This window comes from Grammomys surdaster, unplaced genomic scaffold (genome assembly GCF_004785775.1).
Source record: "Grammomys surdaster isolate TR1022 unplaced genomic scaffold, NIH_TR_1.0 125024, whole genome shotgun sequence".
Classification (NCBI taxonomy): domain Eukaryota; kingdom Metazoa; phylum Chordata; class Mammalia; order Rodentia; family Muridae; genus Grammomys; species Grammomys surdaster.
Window position 1 is genome coordinate 385,897 of NW_021619940.1, and position 21,587 is coordinate 407,483.

At 35.0% G+C, this 21,587-nt stretch overlaps 1 protein-coding gene across 3 annotated transcripts in view; it reads left to right on the forward strand.

The window, feature by feature from the left end:
• Positions 1 to 15,261, forward strand: part of Cnot6l (CCR4-NOT transcription complex subunit 6 like) — an 84,671-nt gene extending 69,410 nt beyond the window's left edge. For all 3 annotated transcript variants that reach the window (XM_028784986.1, XM_028784985.1, XM_028784984.1), the window contains exons 9-12: positions 4,713 to 4,864; positions 7,530 to 7,757; positions 10,637 to 10,839; positions 13,426 to 15,261. In XM_028784986.1, the coding sequence (XP_028640819.1) occupies positions 4,713 to 4,864; positions 7,530 to 7,757; positions 10,637 to 10,839; positions 13,426 to 13,638 (796 nt within the window). In that variant the 3' untranslated portion in view covers positions 13,639 to 15,261. The remainder of the gene's footprint in view (positions 1 to 4,712; positions 4,865 to 7,529; positions 7,758 to 10,636; positions 10,840 to 13,425) is intronic.
• Positions 15,262 to 21,587: the final 6,326 nt, after the last annotated feature.

Sequence of the window (21,587 nt, forward strand, 5' to 3'; positions counted from 1 at the left end):
GTGTGTGTGTGTGTGTGTGTGTGTGTGTGTGTGTGTATGTATGTATGTAAAGGCTAGGATACATATTAAAGATGTGAAGAATTAGAATACAATAAAATATTCTAGTGATTTCTTTTTAAGATGGGAGGGAGTCACTAATTGTTGAGCTTAAGGCCTCAAGCACTTCAAGCAGGCACTCTTCCAGTGAGCCACACTGTAACCTGCCAAGTTTTAATGTGGCAGGCTCATCAGGACCTTTTAGGCATCATCATAAACATCATTTGTTCTTAATAAAGATACTGTAAAATTATATTTTGATCAAATGCCAGAAATGAGTTTTGCTTTTTCTTTTATGTCAAATATGACCTACAGTTGGCAAACTGAAAACACATACATGCATTTTTTTATATGTGTTTTGTATAGAGAACGGCATTAAAGACAGATTTTTGTCTAGCCGGGGTAGGAGAGGAAGAGGAAGGGGGTAGAGGAGGGAGGAGGTTAAAACACAGGTGGGACAGTAGTTTGGTGTCATTAGATACTGCACTGTCATCACATAGTTTTTAAACTTATTGTTTCAAAGAAAACTTTCTATGAACATTGCTAATAAATGATAAATTTAAGGCATTTATTTCCCTGATGATGTAACCTTTAGATTTTATCTAGGAAAGACCTGGTACTTGCTTTTTTTGTTTTTTTGGTTTTTTTTATTATTAAATACAGTTTTCTGCTTGGAAAAAGTACATTCAGAAGTTGTAGTGCCTTTTTAAGTATATTGTAATACTCCTTTCTCCTTAGCCATTGAGTTGTTGATTTCTTTGATTGCATTTAGTAATCTGTGATTTTAATTCTTTAAAATGAGGGCTTATTTGCAATGATAAGTTACTATCAGTTAAATGTGGGGCTGAAGAGGTAGCTCATGTTAAGCGTGCTTCAGTGTTGCAGAGGACATGGATGGGTTTCACAGCACCCATGTTAAGCAGCTCACAACTACCAGTTCTAGAGGATGATGTCCTCTAGTCTCTGTAGACTCTGTGCATATGTGGCACACATAAACTCACACAAGTGCAAACATACAAATATATAGAAATTTAACAAAAATGTTTAAAACAGTGTAAAGATGAGATGTAATAAATCTTTAAATAGTGTAAAGTTGACATACAAAATGGCTTTATTCTAAAGTCCTTGTACTTTTCAAATTGAGTTAATGAAAACTGTTTACTACCTAAGGTTTATTATGGGGCTGAAATGATAAAGGATGTAGAGGTGACTTCAAGAGTTCTCATCGTCACTAAGGACGCAGAGGCTGGCAGATCTCTGTTAGTTTGAGACCAACCTGCTTTACATAGTAAGTCCCAGGCAAGGCAAAGCTACAAAGAGAGACCCTTCAAAAATCAAATAAACTATAACAAAAGAACAATTAAATGCTGTACAGACATAGAATCTTGTATTCCTATTTTTCTTTTATATTTATTTCTAGTCTGTAGTTTGCATTTACAAAGTTTTCTCTTACGTTCCAATGATTGATAAAATGCAAGATTATCTTTTATATATTTCATTCTGAATATACATTAAGAAAATTTCTGAGGTTTGTTTTTAAGAGAAATGATGGAGAAAGGAAGGCTCTGTTAACTTTTGGTATCTTACTTTTCTTCTTTCCCTGCTGTTCTTCCTCCTTTCACATTTCTTTGTGTGCATGTGGGGATGCTTGATGTCAGCATGTGCACCAGTGAACTGTTAATAGGAGTTAGAGAGCAGCCTGCACTTTCCTCTATGGTATAACTTACAGGCTTGAACTCAAGTTATTCCTGGCAAAGGATCTTTACTACACAGAACCATCTCACTGGCTCTTACTATCACCTTGATGGTGTTCTGTGTTGTTTTTACTTGTAAGTAAATTTCAGGAAGAATACCATTTAAGTCCTATTGTGTTAGTAATTCATAGTTACTGCTCAGTGTTGTCTCTCTAGTTTTAAGTGCAATCACATACCAACATAGCAAATTACTTTTAGACTGCACACCGTTAAGAAATTGTTGCTTCTTTGTTTGAAAGCTTGTTTTGGACATGTTCTCCTACACATGAGAACATCATAATCTTTCTCAAATATATCTTTCTTGATTATGTATGTTCTTTATATACCCACTTGAGCCCCTGCTTAAAATTTTCAAAAAGGTGAACTTAACAGAAAAAAATACAGAGATAAATATGATAAAATACTATCAGGAATGATGCTTATAAAGCAGAGTATACTAACCAGAATAGAAATACCAAATGAATCTTAAATACTGAAAAAAAATTACAAACTACATATTACCAAAGATTGCTAGCTTAAATGAATAACTGGAAAGTAAGTATAAACCAATGCATGTTAGTCAAAAGAAAAATTCCAGTAGAATAGAGGAAGAATAGTATGGTATAAAATTTCCTGTATGGCACTCTGTGCAACAGAAGGTAGAAGCCATATGGTATATGGTAGTTGGAGAAGAAGTGACTGTGTTAAGTTAGTGTTGGTAGAATGCAAAAAGATTTTATTTATTTATTTATTTTTATTTATTTATTTATTTATTTAAGGACTGAGTTTGACTATGTGGCCTGGAACTGGCTGTGTAGACCAGGCTAGCTTTGAACTTACAGAGATCTACTTGTCTTTGCCTCCCAAAAAGACATGTGCCACTACACCTGTCTCTTATTTTTATTTGTGTGTGTGTGTGTGTGTGTGTGTGTGTGTGTGTGTGTGTGTGTGTGTGTATGTCATGTCTGTGTGGGTTTTCACTAAGACCAGAAGAGAGTGTCAGGTCCTGTGGAGCTAGAGTTACAGTTGGTTGTGTTGTTGCCTGATGTGCATGCTGGGAACCAAACTCTTTTCATTTGGAATGGCAGCAAGTGCTCTTTACTTAAAATCTACTTAACTCTCCCTTTTTATTTTACCTCCAATACCATTTTCTACTTACTTTCATTCTTATATATTCCCTCCCTCCCTCCCTCCCTCCCTCCCTCCCTCCCTCCTTCCCTCCCTCCCTCCTATTCATTCATTCACTTATTTTTTAGAAAGCTATTTGCTGTCTTACCTGAAATGCTCTTAACTTCATTCTTCATACTGATAGCCTTTTTAGCTTAAGGATCACCTCTTTACCAGAATAGGGTGAAAACTGTTTTTAGAACTCTGGGTTTGAAATAGGCCATGTGAACAGACACATTACACTTTATGTTTTCTGATCTCATCTGAGACATTCGGAATTAGAATAAGAAGTTGATGAGAAGAATATTATTTCATCTAGCATTGTATACTACAGCATGATGAGCTTTATAGTCAGTATTTTTGAAGAGATGTATGTGGCTTAATTTTCAACTTTAGAAATGATATAAAATGTTAGATAGTTATGAAAACAAAACATATCTTTGAAGTTCTAGTGAAATTAGTATGTTAAGCCATGACTGGTAGAGAATGTTCTAATCTCATTTCTAAGGATCAAAGGCAGGAAGAGAGAATTAATTGCGAGTTTAAGTCCAGGGGCTCCCACTTGCCCCAAAGAAATACTTTGGTTCTCTGTAAATATTTCAAAAAGTTAATGAAATTGGGTAAATGATGTTAAATAGTACCTTACTTTGGTCTCTAACACTCTTAAGACCATGATCAAAAGCAACGTGGAGGAAAGGTTTAATTCATTTTAAAACTAAGAAGTGATAGTTTATCATTGAGGGGAGTCAGGAACTGAAGCAGAGGCTGTGGAGGATGCTGCTTGTGGTATTTTCCATCTGTGCTTACCACGTCTGCTTGCTTGTACCACTCAGTACCACCTGGCCTGGAGTGAGTTGTGCCCATCCGTGTCATCTTCCCTACAGGCAGTCTCTCAGAAGCTTTTCTTTCTTTCTTTCTTTCTTTCCTTCTTTCTTTCTTTCTTTCTTTCTTTCTTTCTTTCTTTCTTTCTTTCTTTCTTTCTTTCTTTTTAGGTTTCTTTTCTCAGATAAGTCTTGTTTGTGTCAAGCTGACAGAACAACCAGTACAGGTGGCTTGACCAAGTTCACAGTTATTAAATGTTAGCATTAGATGAATTTTTATTATATCCTATAATTCTATAATTTGCCCTCATCACAGAGACTCATTTTTTTCATATAATGTAATCTATTTCTTTGAACACTTATACCTAATTACAGTCTTTCTGTAAAAACTAATCAAGAATGTGATAATTTTTAGGTGGGGAAAAAGATTATATTCTGTATTTTCTTGACTGTTATCTTGATATGGTATTTAAAAATTGGCAAGTAGACTTTATTCTTTCTCTTTTTAAGCTGCTCACTCATTTAAGATTGTATGTACTTTTAAATGTCAGAAAATCTGAAGAGTACCTTGAGTAAATGAATTTTTTACACATAAGAAGCAGTCTAGATAGAACTGCCTCAGCTGCTTCCCCATTCTTAGGAGATTGGCTTGTACTCTTTTGCTTAGTTCACATTTGGTAATTAGTCCTTTAGGTACTAAATTTCCCCTACTAGGTAGCTAGAAGCGGAAAAGACATAAAAGGGTGAAGAGGATATATATTTTGTCTTTGTTGGATGGGTCTTCGTGAATTGTTTATAGAAACCATATTTCTTATTTCTCACTGGCCAGAATTATATAACATGACCATTTGTAGCTATAGATTATCAATAATGTTTATACTTGTGCCCCTCTACTTTTAATGTCTTAGTATGACAGTATAACTACCCAAGTTCTCTGAATATGTGTGTCTTTTAGATTTACATTGGTGCAGAAGCATACAGTGGAATTCAACCAGGTAGCAATGGCAAATTCAGATGGATCCGAAGCAATGCTAAACAGAGTAATGACAAAAGATAACATTGGCGTTGCTGTGGTGTTAGAGGTCCACAAGGAGCTCTTTGGAACAGGTGAGTGCCATCTAAGTAGATTTCCTAAGAGAATCTTAGTATTATTACAAGATTATTTTCTTGTCTTGAGAACTGTTAAAGGAGATGGAAAAAGAAAATAGCATTAATTATATAAAGTATTACATATTTCTTATAATTTCTTGATTTATTCTATAGTTTCTGTCAGCATTTTTATTTAACAGGTAATATTTGCCCTTTTAACATACCATTAATTGAAAAAATTCTTTGAAATAGGGTAGAGTTTGCTTAGGCTGAATTAGAAATTATTCTTGGTCCTCTCTTGTATAGTTTTAGCTTCATGAGTGTGTACCCTTTGTTTTTTAAGGTGAAATAGTTGGCATCTTTTCTTTAACTTCTTTGTTAAATCTCAAGTCCTTGTCAGGGTGAGAACAGTATCTTTTATCTATGTGATACTTTTCAGGGTTTTTGGATTATTTATAGCTTCCCAGAGAGTCAGAAATTCATTGTGTACTTGGCATTATCAAGGTCTTTTGTTGGCCTCTCTCCTGCCTGTCTCAAGCAGAACAAGGTGATAAAGACCACACCGGTACTCTTCTCTTCCTGTGCTACTTGGGCTCGAGTACTAGTTTAAATTATTCGGGCTACGCAGTGTCAGATTTCTTTTTTCTTACAGTTCTTCAGTTTATCATTAAACAGTCCATCATTAATGTGAGATTTTGTGCTTACTTCTTTTTTAGCCTTTTCAAATTTTTTGTCTTTTCCCCATTACATTGTTCTTCTGGTCAGTTTTTCTGTTTATTATGACCTCTTTTGGAGTTTTACCTCTTTTTAATTTGCAGAGGAGTAATTCTAAATTATGTAATACATACTTCTGCTTCCTAAAACATGTCCCTTTCCTTATAAAAGGGAAATTTAGTGTGTAGGAGCAAATGGTTTTTTGGGGCTCATTTTTAATATTTAACATAGTGAACATGCATTTATAGACAGAAGTGACACTAAAATTTCTAGGAGACAGAGACAGCTTAGAAAAAGTTGTAAAATATTCCTTCAGTTTTATATACCACATTACTTTGCTAATTTATTTTCTCAACATTGAAAAAAATTACAATTTGGTAAGATAAGAAGGAAACCCAATTTTACCTAAATATTACACTTAGAAATTGGGCTTTTTTCTTTAGAGTTTGTATGTATTTTAGTGGGAAAATCTGAACTACTCTTATGCACATTTCAATAGAAATTTTAATTTTGAATGTTCACTTGATACTGCAACAGCCCCAAAGTACATAAACTTTAAAAATCGAGAAACTCCTGATCACATTCTGGAAATAGCTTTTATTCGTTTCTTTATATAATATATGTGTATAGGTTTATGCTAAGTGGCATTGAATTTTCTGCTTTGAACTTAATTTATTGCTATTGCACAATACTTATTCATCTTGCATTTCACAAGCTTAATAGTAAAAGTCTGTAGCAAAAGTCAGTAATAGTATATGAACCTACAGAAAGTGAAATAAGGGAAAGAATTTGCTACCCAAATAAAGTTAATTTTACAATGAAAACTGTGAAACTACTTTTTTTTTTTATATATATTTTGGATCATCTTTCTGCCAGTGCCTATTAAGTTTACTTCTCACATGTTATATTGGATTAATTACCAAGTCCAACATTTTGAAAATATTATGTTAATGCTTATTTTAACAGAATTATAGTAGAAAAAAGAATTTGAAATTGTCTAGCTGGTTATCTTTTTCCAAATTAACCCGAGTATCAAAAGCATTAATTAGCAAACTAGCCTGAGTCCACACAAAATAATTAATAATAAAATCAGCTCTAAAATGAAAGTATCCAGAGTTTTGAAGTGCACAATTTTCTAATTTTTTTTAAGATTAATGCCTACACACACACACACACACAAACACACAAACACACACACACACACACAAACACACACACACAGCAGTCTGAAAGTATGTAGGATCTCTTGGCAGTAGAGTTACCAGGTGGTTGTGAGCAGTCTGGTGAGTGCTGGAAACTGAACCCTTGTCCACTTCAAGAGTAGCAAATGCTCTTAACCGCTAAGCCATTGTCCAGTCCCATGATTTTCATATAAAAATTAATTTTATTTGGGAATTTACTTGGGCAGTAAATTTGTTTCCTTATTTCATTTTCTGTAGGTTCATACACTATTACCAATTTTTGCTATTGACCCTTATTTACTATTAAGCTTGAGAAATGCAAGATGAATAATTATATATTGTGCAGTAGCAAGAAATAAAGTATTAGTTAATTAACCTGGAAACATCTCTCACTAGATATTGTGCTATTTAAATAAGAGTCACTTAAAAGAGCTTGCTTCATGTTGGAGAGATGCCTCAGCAGTTAAGAGCATACATTGTTCTCCCAGAGGACTGGAATTTGGTTCTCAGCACCTACTTTGGGTGGCTCACAACCACCTTTAATTTAACTTCAGTCTCACGAGATCAAATGCCCTTTTTTTCCTGGTCTCTGCAGGCACTACACTCATGGTTTCCAGAATTACCCTTTAGTTTCTTAGATAAGTTCGAGATGAAAATCAGTATAAGTATATAGGAAAAAAATAATGAAGTAGCTATGACTCTTTTTTCAGAAAAATTTTAAAGTACTTTTTTAAAAAAAGAAACATGAATATAACATTCTACATCTCTTTCATGCTGTTTAAATTTAGGTATGAAGCCTATTCATGCTGCAGACAAACAGCTGCTTATAGTGGCAAATGCCCACATGCATTGGGACCCTGAGTATTCTGATGTGAAACTTATTCAGACCATGATGTTTGTCTCAGAGGTTAAAAACATTCTGGAGAAAGCCTCAAGTAGGCCTGGCAGCCCGACTGCAGATCCCAATTCCATCCCGCTGGTGCTATGTGCAGATCTTAACTCATTGCCAGATTCAGGTATTTACCACATCTTTTTTTTCCTTGCTTTCAGTTTCACATTTAGTCTTGAGTGGAAGGCCATGCAGCTCCTAACAGGGCTCTTCTAAATTAAGGAACATGCCAGTTGGAATTTGAGAGATTAGACAGTGACTAATTGGAAAAAAATTAAGGAAACTGCTTTCAAAGGAGGGTTCAGGCTTAGGTAAGACAAAACAATGAATGCTTTTGTACTTTAACAACTCCTACTCTTGCTCTTAACTGGAAAAATAGTGGGAACTGTCTTTAGACCTTGTAAGTATAGTTATAGATGAGGATCAATAATTGACGTGATGGGTTGGAATTGAATGGTACAGTCAGTGCCTGCCAAATTATAATAAGGGAGGTTGGAGAGGAGATTGCCCTCTCTCTCACTCTGCTCTCATGTTTTCGTCTTCTGCCAGGGCTGCCCATTAACCAAGTCCAGCTAGAAGTTCTAGGGTAGGGATGAGAGGTCAACCTCCCAAGGCACCAAGTTCAGCAAAGATAGACTTTTTTTTTTTTTTTTCCAAGACAGGGTCTCTCTGTGTAGCCCTGGCTGTCCTGGAACTCACTCTGTAGACCAGGCTGGCCTCGAACTCTTGAACTCAGAACTCCACCTGCCTCTGCCTCCCAAGTGCTGGGATTAAAGGTGTGCGCCACCACCTCCCGGCAAAAGATAGACATTCTTTAGAGAGTATTCATCACAGATAGCTAGCTGTCTCACTTAATAGTGGCAGGTTCTCCATGATCTTTCTGTACTTACTACTAGGTATAGAAGAATGATCAGAATTCTACCAAGGTGGTATATCACACCACTGGACTATTTTATGCCTGGATATCATCTTTATAAAATTTAGTTCTCCATTTTAGATCCTGAATTTCAAATGCAAAACAAAAGAGTGTACATCTGTACTATTAGCAAAACATATTCCATATATTCCATATTATTATTAAGCTGTTTAAACCATATCTTACTAGGTATCAAATCCAAGCTTATTGCATGTTAGTTAGGCAAGCATTCCTTTAGCCATCATTAGACAAGTCAAAATAGTCAGTAGCAAATATAAAATAAATACCCATATTTGGAAATTGTAAATAGTCACCAAATTTATAAAATATCTTGTTCATAGTAAGTAAATGATATTTTTGCAAATATTTGGTTTTGACCTCTAGGCCAGTTTGCCTCTCCCAGCCACCCATGTGTATGTACACGTATACGTTGTGATATGTATATGCATGTATGCTCAACCACTCAACAGAAGTCAGCCTTTGTGTTCCTCAGGTGTCGTTCCTTGTTTGTCAGACTGGGTCCCTGCCAGCCTAGGGATCACCAAGTAGGTTAGGCTGATCTAGTTGGCCAGTGAGCCCCAGTGTGGGTGTTACAAGAGCTGTCCATCACAATCAGCTCTTTTTTCACTGGTTCTGAGGCTTGGAGTCATGCTCATGCTTCCATGGCAATCACTTTACTGACCGAGTTGTCTCTCCATCTCACATCCCTCTTTTTTAGTTCTTTATAAAAAATAATTAAGTTTTTCTAAAAGTGCAAGTTTTTCTTTTATTATTTCACATGATTTCCTGAAACCATTTATGATAGCTATTAATCTCACCGTTACTATAGCATAGCTCACTGCCTCAAATCAGACTGTCAGGGTTGGACCCTGATTCTATTTCTTAGCAGCTATACATGTTATTCATTATGGATAAGGCGATAAGTATATTATTGGACTCATTAGATTGTTTGTATGCCTAGCATATCATAAATGCTAGATAAATTGTGGTTCCTTTTGAGTTATTCACAACACTGATACTCGTTTTACTTCATATTCATATTATTTCTATCCTTAATCATTAATAGATGAATTTAACATTATCGTGAAGTCATTATAAAAGGGGTGAGAGACTTTTGTTTGCTGATTTGGTGGAAACTTTTTATACACATCTAATATTTTTGGTCTCTGGCAAATAATGTTACTTGGACATAAAGTGTTTTTCATAGGTGTCAGACTGAGACTTATGCTAACTCAAAATAAATGAGAGATGGCTCAGTGGTTAAGAGCACTAGCTGTTCTCCCAGAGGGGCATGGTTTGATTCCTAGCACCCACATGGTGGCTCACAACCATCAGTAATCAGTAATTCTAATTCCAGGGAACCTAATATCCTCTTCTGGCCCCTGGAGACAGACTTGCAACTAAAATACTCATATACATAAAATAGTAAGATAATAATTAAAAAATAAATAATCTTCTAAGCTAACCTTGGACATTGCATTGTTGAGGATGAAAAACCTGTTTTTATTGCAAATAATTTATCACATGTTCTTTGTATATTTTCCTATGTTGTTGATTGACTGTTTTGAGTACTGGTAAAGACATAGTAGTTTAGAATAATATTACCAAAGCACTTAAGATCAAGACCTTTCTGGTGAATGCTCTCTAGATTCTAGAAGTCATCTGAACTTAAAGAACTACTAAGGTTGACAGTATTCCTAGTGATCCTGATACTTTCTTCTGAAGTAAGCAAATGCCTTTTAGTGAGGTTAAGTTATATGAAATTCCTAGTGTTTTAGAATTTAAACACCAGGAACAAGAACACATTTTTTTTTTTGTTTGTTTTGTTTTGTTTTTGAGACAAAGTCTCATTACGCAGCCCTGGCTTGCCTGGAGCTTCCTGTGTAGACCAAGCTGTCCTGGACCTCAGAGAAAACAGCCTGCCTTTCTGCTTCTTGGGTATTAGGATTAAAGACATACACCACCAAGCCCAGCTAAGAGTTTTACAGGATTTAAGCAAACTCTAACCCTGGTATGTCTGTAGAATAAGATTTAGTAATACAGCTTTGCTCTAAACATTAAAGGGTAGTGTTCTTTCTTTCTTCTGCTAGGTGTTGTAGAATATTTAAGCAACGGAGGAGTAGCTGACAACCATAAAGACTTCAAGGAACTAAGGTACAATGAGTGTCTTATGAACTTCAGCTGTAGTGGAAAGAATGGAAGCTCAGAAGGGAGAATCACACATGGCTTCCAACTTAAGAGCGCCTATGAAAATAACTTGATGCCTTATACCAATTACACCTTTGATTTCAAAGTAAGTAGCAGTCTCTGGAATATTAAAAAAGTATAAACCCTTATGATTAAGAGTTTTCAGGGCTGCTGGTTGTGGTGGCACACACCTGTAGGATTTGCTAAAGAATTTGCAGAGCTCTGGTCTCTGCCAGCACCAGGTACACAAATGTTTCACAGACGTACATGCAAGCTAAATACTCATAGATATAAAACAAAAGAATTAGCACTGATTAAAAAACAGGCAAGCAAGCAAACAAACAAAAACCAGTTTCAAAAACCAGTCTGGCTTAAATATACAACTAAACAAGGAATTTTGTTGAGTTTCATGATCAAAACTGATATCATTTAAATTCTTTTTAAACTTTTATTCACATTTTAGATAATAGTGATAATAGCTCATATTTTTACTATCAGGCACTGTTAAAATTCAGTTAATCTTCATCTGTTTATTACCACCTGTGCTTAGCAAGAATTTAAGCACCTGATATATATATATATAACTAAACTTCCCTGGAGTGAACTTGTAACTATTCTGTCAAAGTTTTCTTTGAATATCTTATTTATCTTACGATTTCCAAAGTTTCTTGTAGGGGTAGTGTTATAGGTTGTACTTACTGTCAGTTTTATCTATGTAGTAGTTAGTATATTCCCAGGTCATCTATGGAAACTTCAAGTTTTAAAAGAAAAGGAAGTCTTAAAAACAGGAGCCTGCTGCTCGTGTTCAGGATAAGATACTTCTTGATAAAAAGATGGCAATGGCTCATTATGGTTATTCTCCTTTTGTGCATTTCCAGATCATTTTATCTACTTGTAGCTCTTCTCTTTACTTCTATTTGACTTTCTGTCATTTTTCAGAATGAGTTGTACATCTTGTTCTATCCTAAAAATACGTATATAGATATAGAAAGTTGTTTAGTATACAAAGTGTAGAGAATTTATAGTATAATACAAAAGGGAGATATTAAATAGGCTCATTCAGATCTTCAGTAACCTTCTTCCTTTTTTGTTTTGTTTTATATTTTGAGACTGGGTTTCTCTGTGTAGCCCTGGCTGACCTTAAACTGACTATGTAGACCAGGCTGGCTTTGAAATTATAGAAATATACCTGCCTTTGCTTCCTGTGACACCTGCCTTTGCCTCCTGTGTGTTGGGATTAAAGGTTAAAAGTTTCCCAGCCTCCTTTTTTCATTTTTTGATGTTTGTTTATTCATTTTGAAACCAAAAAAGGAGGAAGAAAGATCTGTATGTTATTACTCACCTTTCATAGAAATGAGACAAAAACTGCTTAGAAGTTTATATAGTTTTATCTAGTACACAAATCTATTCATTGATAGCTTGCTTTGTTTTGATCACTCATACATGGTAATGTGCAGTTAAATATTTAAGAACTAGCTTTCTGGGGTAAATAAGCCTTGATTTGTAGTGTTTTCTGTGGATTATGCACTTTTCCAATCTAATGTGATACCTTTGTTCACATTGTTGCGAAAGGCATTGTTAAAGTTGGAAATCACCAGCTCTAGTACTGTACTGTTTTTGCAGGAGTTGAAAGAAATACTTCTGTACTCAGTGATGTATAGTTTAAATCCTATGTTTATAACTATAATATATAATTGCAAACTTACCTCGGAAGAACTAATAAAAGTTCCCTAAAATAAGTGTTCAGTAGTTAGCTGTTATCATTGTTATATGAATAAGTAGGTTAAGAGAAAATATTACTTTTTTCATACATTTTAGAATCTTACTTTTTAATTTGTCTGTAAACTGTAAAATAAAAAAAAACAAAATTTGGCATATTAGTCTAAGCCATTTACCTTGATCTTTTGAACTGGTCTAAAATCACTTTAAGATGTTTCTTTAACATCCTCAATGCATCAGCTGTTGTAGCACATACCTGTAATCTCAGCATGTGATAGGGTGAGGGTCTTGAAGTCAAGCCTAGCTAGGTTACATAGTAAGGCCTTGTTACAGTAAATGAATAAATGAATGAATTTCACATGTAGAAATACTTCATTCTACTTGAGTGTGGGCTCTTTACTATAGGTTAATAATACGTTAATTGAAACCTGTGCATCTTGGGGCAGTGAAGGCACATTAGTTTTGCTATTTACTGATGACATGAATTAAATAAACTAGCTCTGGGAAATAGAACAGATGTTATATATGCAAGTGTGTGTCTGCATGTCCATGTCTCTTCCTGCTAATTGATACTTTGCTTCAGTCCAGAACTTATAGAAATGAGTATTTTAAACTAAGCAAATTTAGACAGTTAACTGTGTAGTATGTTATACTTTACTAAACCAAGAAAGTCTGTTCTAGAGGTGCCTAGACATAAATTTGTGTGTTTAGCATTTTTGTTTTATAATTTATGTACAAATGTAAAACTTTATGATGCAGTAAGATGCTGTGTTTCTTTATTGAGCCACATGTATTCATATAATAAGCCATCAAAGATTAGAGCCTTGTTGAATCTACAGTTGGGATGACAGGTACCAGGAATACAGGTTTCTTAGTTATTTAGTTTTTCCAAAGTAAGAATTGTTCTTTTCATGGAGTTGTTCTCTTTTTAAACATATTTTCCCCCTTTTTGTTATCTCTAATCTCTTTCCAGGGTGTGATTGACTACATTTTCTATTCCAAGACTCATATGAACGTGCTTGGTGTCCTGGGGCCTTTAGATCCTCAATGGCTGGTTGAGAACAACATCACTGGGTGTCCACACCCTCACATCCCTTCAGACCACTTCTCACTGTTAACACAACTTGAACTCCACCCTCCACTCCTGCCTCTTGTCAATGGTGTTCACTTGCCTAATCGGAGGTAGTGGAGTCCAGCCCCGCAGAGACGGGGATCTGTTGCTATGGACCTGTACAGTTGTAAATCAAAGTATGTAGGAGTGAAGTATGGCCATCTTTAACGCTGCTTCTTCAGGTTCCTTTCACAATGTGTTTGCTATAAGACTTTGTATATTTTTGTGCATACTGATATCATTTGGCACTAGGGCTGGAACCAAAGTATTACTGTCTGTTGCTATCTATCCAAAATTTTAATATACTTTAAAATTGAATTTATTTTCCTATTATATTAGGAACCAACATTCACAATTGATAAATCACTAATTTGAGACCCCACACCAATGTTATTCTCTAAAACCAAATACATTCTTCTGAATGTTTTCAAATAAGCCAATCATTTTTGTAAAAGGTGATTTTTAAAAACTCCAAATACAAGATTTTCAATTGAATGATGGTATGCTTTATAGGAAAAACTTTGAGTTTCTGTTTTCTTTCATAACAAGCTAATTTTTGCCTCTCAAGTCATTTGCACATTAACAAAGCACTTAAATTTGCTTGATTTGTACATTAAATATGGTATAGCCACTAGCCATAACAAGACAATTTGAGATATGAAAGATAATTACATAATACGCTTTAAAATCAAGCATAGTATGTGACAGTTTGTTGGCCAAATGCTGGTTGATTTGTTTGAGAACTCAACTCTTCTCTTCTCTTCTCTTCTCTTCTCTTCTCTTCTCTTCTCTCTTCTCTTCTCTTCTCTTCTCTTCTCTTCTCTTCTCTTCTCTTCTCTTCTCTTCTCTTCTCTTCTCTCTCTCCTTCCCTCCTTCCCTCCCTTTTTTCTCTTCTTTTTTTTTTGGGGGGGTGTCTGCCTATTAATCCTAATCTTTTTAGAAGTATTAACTCTAAGCCTGTCTTTCAAGTTCATTTATAAGGAAATAGCAGATAATACTGCCATACATCTTGAAAGTTAAATTTGGTATTTTTAGGATGCCCACAAAATTAGTGTCTGGGTTTTTTTTTTCTCATGCCCACACTTTTTTTTCTGTCTGGTTGTACTGGAAAAAAATATGATCTATATCTTTACCATTACAGTTTAACATTTAAAATTGTTGAATGAAAAGCCCGTAGTCAGAGTTTCAGAAAGGGAAAGCCAGATAATACAATACATGTTTTCCAAAGTAAGTAAAATGGCTGTTTGTTTGTTGTTTTGTTTTTTTTTTTTATTTTGTTTTAAGGTAACAGTAGAGAGGATTTTGAGGAAAGGACAGATTTGGGGAAGTAATTGAAAACCTTGGATCATTTTTTCTGACTCTAGCTGCCAAATGGCCATCAGATGCTTTTAATTTTAGTTGCCATACTGTCTAGATTTGAATTAAGCTACTGTTTTATACCCAAAGTTTGATGCCTCTAGATGTATTGGAAACCCCCCACTATTTGTTGTTGTTGGCTAGGAGGTGCCATTTGAAAATCTTACTTAAGAGGCAGAGAGCATAAACACCATTTTGTGGGGAGAAAATTAGTTGGCAAAATTAGAAAATGTTAATTATGGCACAGTAACATTGGAAAAGGTTGTGTCTGTGTTTTTAAGTTTTTCTTTATTCTGCTTTTTTGCTGCTATAAGAGTTTTCTGAAATTTATATTTTAAACTTTTCATGCACTTTACTGTTTCTAGTATCAAAATGTGATATTTTTAATAAACAAGAAATTTTCCATTATGTGATGAAATTTTAAAAGAAAATAGCCTATATTTGTGTCTCACTAATATATAAAGTACAAGTCAAATTTAAATTATTTAATTAGTTTTAAATATATACAAATTGTCTCCTCTTTCAAACCTGACATCTTAGGCTGTTTTATTAGTCTTAAATGATACATTTCCTGTGGTCATTTTATACTAATTTCTTCCATAGTTTACTGATCAGGCTGTATAAAAGAATATTTCCCTGAAGGGTAATTTTAGTGGGATGAGGGTGGTGGGGTGATGTAATATCACACAGGATTGCATCCAGAAGAGCTCTGTAAAAGCCTAAACTCCCTTTTAAAAGTGCCTAGTGACAGAGGCGTTGTCATCTATTGTAATTGGAATGTCATTGTAGTTCAGCAAAGTGTGATGTAAATAAAATATTCTTTTAAAAATGTTAAAGTACCTGAATAAACAAAAGAAACCCTTGATGACAGATTTTCCTCAGTGTTCAGGTATCCCTTCTCATATACCTCAAGCATCCAACATCTAGCCATGCAGATTGATTACCTGAAACATAGTACTGGAAAGTAGAATAGCATGAAAAACTTAACTTTGTGGACATTACCTTTTTCTGTAATTGGCTACTGTCTGTTTAGTTTTAGATCTTTTGTTTCGGGTGGGTTTTCTGCTCTGGAGGTATATGCACTAACAGAACATTCTTCTTTCATAGACGCATGTTAATTAGCAATGTGAGCAATATTTCCTACCATACTTCACTCCCAATATTTTTGAGATGTTTGTATAAAATGAAATTTAAAGTTCACTTATGATTGTATATGAACCACAGAGGAGCCCATTTATTAATACAAATCTTTTTTAATAGTTAAATGTAGAGGGGAAAATAAAAAAATTGGGAAACATTGTAAACAGCTTAAGTTTATTTTGTGTATGATTGAGGCACTCTGTTGCAAGAAGGTGTGTAATTGGGTCTCTCTGCTTCCAAATGCACTCTTTCAAACCATTCATTATCCTGTGTATTTTAATGTGGTTTTCGTAAATGTTGGTAGTAGCTCTGTTGAAGTAGGTGATTGTGTTTTGTTTTGGGTGGCACACACCTAGGGCATGGTATCCCAAATTTCATGTGCACGGTTTCCCTTTAGCTTCTTGCCCAAATTTCACACACTGTTTCCCCTTGTTCCCTTTGTAAAAGGAGTGGTATCTTGTTTTGAGCTGCCAGTTCAGATGATCAGAAATGCTGCTGTCCTCAGCATTGTCTTGTTAAATGCATGCCATTTGGAACTTTGGCAGTGAGAAGCCCAAAGGACAAGGTGAATGACATGGTATATATTTAATAAAAGTGAAATATATATGCTCATATACTTTCTAGTTCTCAGAATAAGTTAATAAGCTTTATGCCTTTGGGCTGCTGCATATTTTATCTAATAAGAGAAATTTTGGGCATTTTTAGATTGTGCTATATATTTTTTTAAATGTTAAATATGATTTCTGGTAATTATCTCAAGAACTGGAGTGTTAAGTTTATTAAAATGGTGTTGTTTGAAGAAGGGGAAACTGCACTGTTTGTCATTATAAAAGTAATACAAGTGCATGTCAAGTCACCCACTGTCAAGCATCAGTATCCTCATAGCTTTACACACTTTGATGGGGAATATTGCAGCATCCTCAGGACTGACATCTGGAAAAGGCTCAAATCACTTACTGCTCCTTGCTTGTTGACTTTGTTTTACAATATTGTGCCTGGTGTCAACTTTTAAGCAACAGCACTGCCTAAAAGCAAGCAGAGAACAGAATCCCAGCACCATTCTATAGGCAACTTTTTAGAATTCAGATACAGTAAATCTGTTCAAGATTTATGATGTTTTATGTAAAAAAAAATTTTGTACAACATAGCTGAATATTTTTGTTTGATTTATTTGATGTAAGGCGTGTGAACATTCATTTGAATATCACATGTTAAAAGTCAGGTATGGCACAATGGGTTCTGAGACCAGCTTCCCCACCCCCTCCCATTTGCCTTGTTCTAAGCTCTTTGTTTCCAAATTACGTTTCTGGTATTCATAGGCAGATAGTTAATTTACTAATAAGCATCCTGTGTGAATGTACTTTAAAAGCCACTATGTTTTAGCGTTACAGTTTGTAGAATTAAGAAAATTAGCCCCTCACCCTTTTTTCTTTTTGTCTTAAAGTCATAAATCACTGAGAAGGGAGAAAGTTAAAATCTATCCAAGACTCATATCACTTGAATCTGTGGCAGATAATGTTAAAATTGAGGGTGTGGCAATTAAAGCTAGAACATGGACAATATTGTGCTGTTTAAAATTTCTGTCTCCTGACCATGTCTTGTCAATAGGTGAAATTTTAAGTCTGTATTATACTTCCAAGAATTCGTAAAATCACAAATACCACCTGTATACTCAGTAGCAACTAGCAAAGGGAAGGGAAAGTACAAGGGATCAGTAAGTTGAGTATCTTCCTTGAAGGAGCCAGGAGCATAGAACATCATTTCTAACACAAGGCTAAAGTTCTTAGTGTTAAAATTTGATGTCGGCCTAATACTGATTTAAAATTTCATCTTTTATATTCTTGAGTTTTTGAAATATTTTAATAGTTTTACAAAGTATACTAACTGGTTTGTAGCTTCAGTCACAGTAAACAAATTGTGTTTCAGTAATGGTCCTGTAGCAAGCAAGAATTCTATGTCACATGTTCAAAGTAACAAACATTTTGACTGAAATGTGAGCTGTCATGTTTGTAAGGTTGTTTTTTTCTCTCCCCCCATAAAACCCAAAGTAACACCTTTCTAATGTGTTAAAGATTTGTTTACTGACTTTCATTTGGTTTGTATCCTATTTGTATGACTTTTGTGTATTAGTTAGATAAATTAGGTAGAGACGTTAGACTTATTTTTCTAAATCAGGAACTTAAACTGAAGTTTTGAATTTGTAGACAGAGGAGAACATTTATGCTTATGATTGCTCTGGAAGATTTTAATTTCTGGAAATGCACCATGATTCCCAAATTTAAAATTCAAACACAAGTAAATGCTAGTACATCTTTAACCTGCTTATTTACCAAAGTTTAAGAATAGGGTACCAAGAGCATCTTTCATAATTGTCACCTGAATGTTTAAAGAGCTAAAAGAAAATCCTTATGTGTTCTGAGCAAGAGTCACAGAAAAAACCAGGAAGGGAAGCAGAAGGGCAGGAGCCTGCTCAGGAAGATGATAAGGAATGTTCTGACCAAATGCATTCATGTAAATGTCTCAGGTAAAAGGCCTGTAGGAAGAAGCAGATTCCAAGGAAAGCTTTATTAATACAGTAATTTTGGCATAAGTTTGATTACCTTGGTTTATGTTATACTTGATTTGTTCTTGGATCCAAAGGACAGACTGAAGGTACTCTTAGTAAGATAAGCTAATTTTCAAAAGATATGAATTAAGGGCATGCCTATTAAATGTTGATTTTATGGTGCAGCCTATAAAATTAATAGCACTGAACTGAAATTAGAAGTGTGCCATCAGAAGCCATGATGCCTGGCATGGTGTACCTTTCAGAGTTAACATCTGTCAACTGGTTATTTTCTTCAGCAGGATCGGATCCCTGCAATTGTTTGATTTCCTTGTTTATCTGTTCCTTGGAAAAGCATATAGGAGTCATGGTAGCAGCCCTCTGAAAAATGATTCTTGCTCATTCTTTCAGAGTACTCACATTTTCTTAGCTAGCAATTGTTCTGTGTACCACATTTGTTTAATTTGTGTGTAGTTACTTGAACTTAGAATATTGGCTCAGTATTGGTGTGCCAAACAATGGCTCTGCTTCTTATGGTACAGACTTAGTGTCCTGCTTACTCTTTCAGCTTTAATGCGGTAAGTGTTGTAGTGTGTGGGCTGCTCTTTATTCAGAAACTACTGTCCTTTCTCTGTGCTTAACTTGCTTAGAAGTATATTCCCTTCCCTGTGTAATTCCTGAGCGGTGCTCTGCTGACTTTTATGAGAGGAAGGGTTTGGATGGCTGTTACTACACACTGGATCTCGAACTGTTCAGTGTTGTGAGTGGCAGATTTCTTAAACACCAGCAGCACTAAGAAGTGCACTACGGGCATTCGTACAGTTAGTTGTCCAAATGCAAGCAGTACTTTTCATCCAAAAGAAGCTGAGAGGCGTGTTGGGTTCCATAGGAGCACTTTGAGTATCTCAAGGAGGGCAAATGATTAACTCTGTTGTTATCTGAAGTGGAGTAGCCCCCCCACCCCCCAGTTTTTAAAGAGAAAAATATATTTACATACCCTTTCTCTTTGAAAAGGCCAAGATGTTTGATTATATTGACCAGAGATTAAGTCATGTCTAGTTTTCAACTGTATAAGTGCCAAGTAATTGTCCATGGACTTTTTACCATTTGATTAGGGAAGAGATTATTTATTCTTGTTTCCTGGCATTAAGTTGATTAATTTATTTGTTCTGCATACACTTGAGTCATTCTGTGGCCTATATAGTGTTTTGTAACTATACAGTGGTCTAAAAGCAAAGCACATGATCCTAAAACTAAGCAAGATGTTTTAGTAATTTCCCCATGAATACTTGATAATTTCTATTCTAAGCAAATTCTACGGTTGTGTATTTATTTTTCCCCTAAGAAAAAGCTAAGCACTAAATCAACTTGTGTTCTCATAATCATTTACAATCTAAGCTTTTCTCTTTCTTCTTTTCTTAGAGGATTTAATGAAGTGCCATGTAATTGTAGCTTACTAATTAATGTTTGATAGATTGGTTCTGTGATATTCTAAACATTTAACTCTTTCTTGTCATCTCTGGAGAAGATGGTTCTACTTTCATTCTCTCTGATAAAATCACCAGCTGCTTTATTTTTCTATTATTAAACAGTTGATAAGGTCTGGATCTTGACCGAACTGCTCAGCTGAGATGTTTTCATAGTGGACACTGTAGAAAACGTGTGTGCAAAAGAACACAGTTGGGTGGTGGTATTCTTTTTATTAATGTGAACATTGACTAAACAAAGCAGTCCTGCCTTTTAAATCCTGTGGCAGCTCAGAAGGGAGGTGCTTAAGAACCTTATCTATTACGTCAGATGACAAAATACTTTTTTTCCATTTTGGAGATTGGATACTGCTCACACATGATGTATAGGGCTAAATATATGCTTGTTTCCTTGCACCTGTGTACTCTTCCCCTTCTCTCCCACTTTTCCTTTCCCTGTAGGCAATAAATGGCCATTTTGCAACCGCATACTGTCTTGGATTTTGATTATTTGTGCTTTGGGTTGTTACTTCTCTTGTAAACTAAAAAAACCAAGGTGATTTACATAAAACAATTACAAATTCATATGACAAGAGCATTTTGTTTTTTGGTTTTTTTTCTTGTTTGAAAATTACTTAAGAATTTCATGTAGAATACATTTTGCAGTTATGTGATGTGCTTTGTCAGAAGAAATCCAAGCTAAAGGACTTGTATTACTCTGAATATGTATAAGATGGTTTGTGATGTGCCATTTTGCAGATTTTTACCTTGATGTCTTAATGATCATGGGAATTTATGCTGAGATGAAACTGCTCATCCTTGGGCCTGGATTGGGGGTGAACAGAAGCTTCCTGCTAAGCTTTGGGAATGTACTACAAATAAGAAGCATCTGCCAGATCTTAGTGTCATTAGTCAAGACAACCATCAGAAAACGGAGTTAAACATTACTGAACAAGCTTGATAGGTTAGACCTGCCAAGGTCCAGAATAATTTCATTCAGTGTTTGTATGTCTTCGATGAACAAGCTGCTCCAGAGGAAATTAAAATGATAAACTCCTTATACTCCAAGAAATAATTTCTCAAATATTCTCTATGACACAAGAAGATACTCAAATGTTTTAGTTAGTATAAAGGCAGTCTTAGGATCTGGGAAAGAAGGCAAGGAGAGGTCATACAGTAAAATAATTAGAAATTCAAAGAATTCTGGATATATTAAGCTGAAAACTGGTTTTGAGAAGTATGATTCACATTCAGAGAAGAAATTGGACTATCAAGCTTAGTATTTGGAAGAATACTTTAGATTATCTTGGAACAGGTTGCTGGCATCTCTAGCGATCCCTAGGTTACAGAGCTTAGTTGAATGTGCTAGGGATTCAGTCCTTGTTTATATATAGCAGGCGCTTTAACAGCTGAGCCATCTTTCCAGCATCTGAACTATTCTCTAAAAAATAGACCAAGACAAAGTTTTGAATGAAGTAGTTAAGTGTTCTTAGAAAGAATAGAGACCTGGGGAGAAT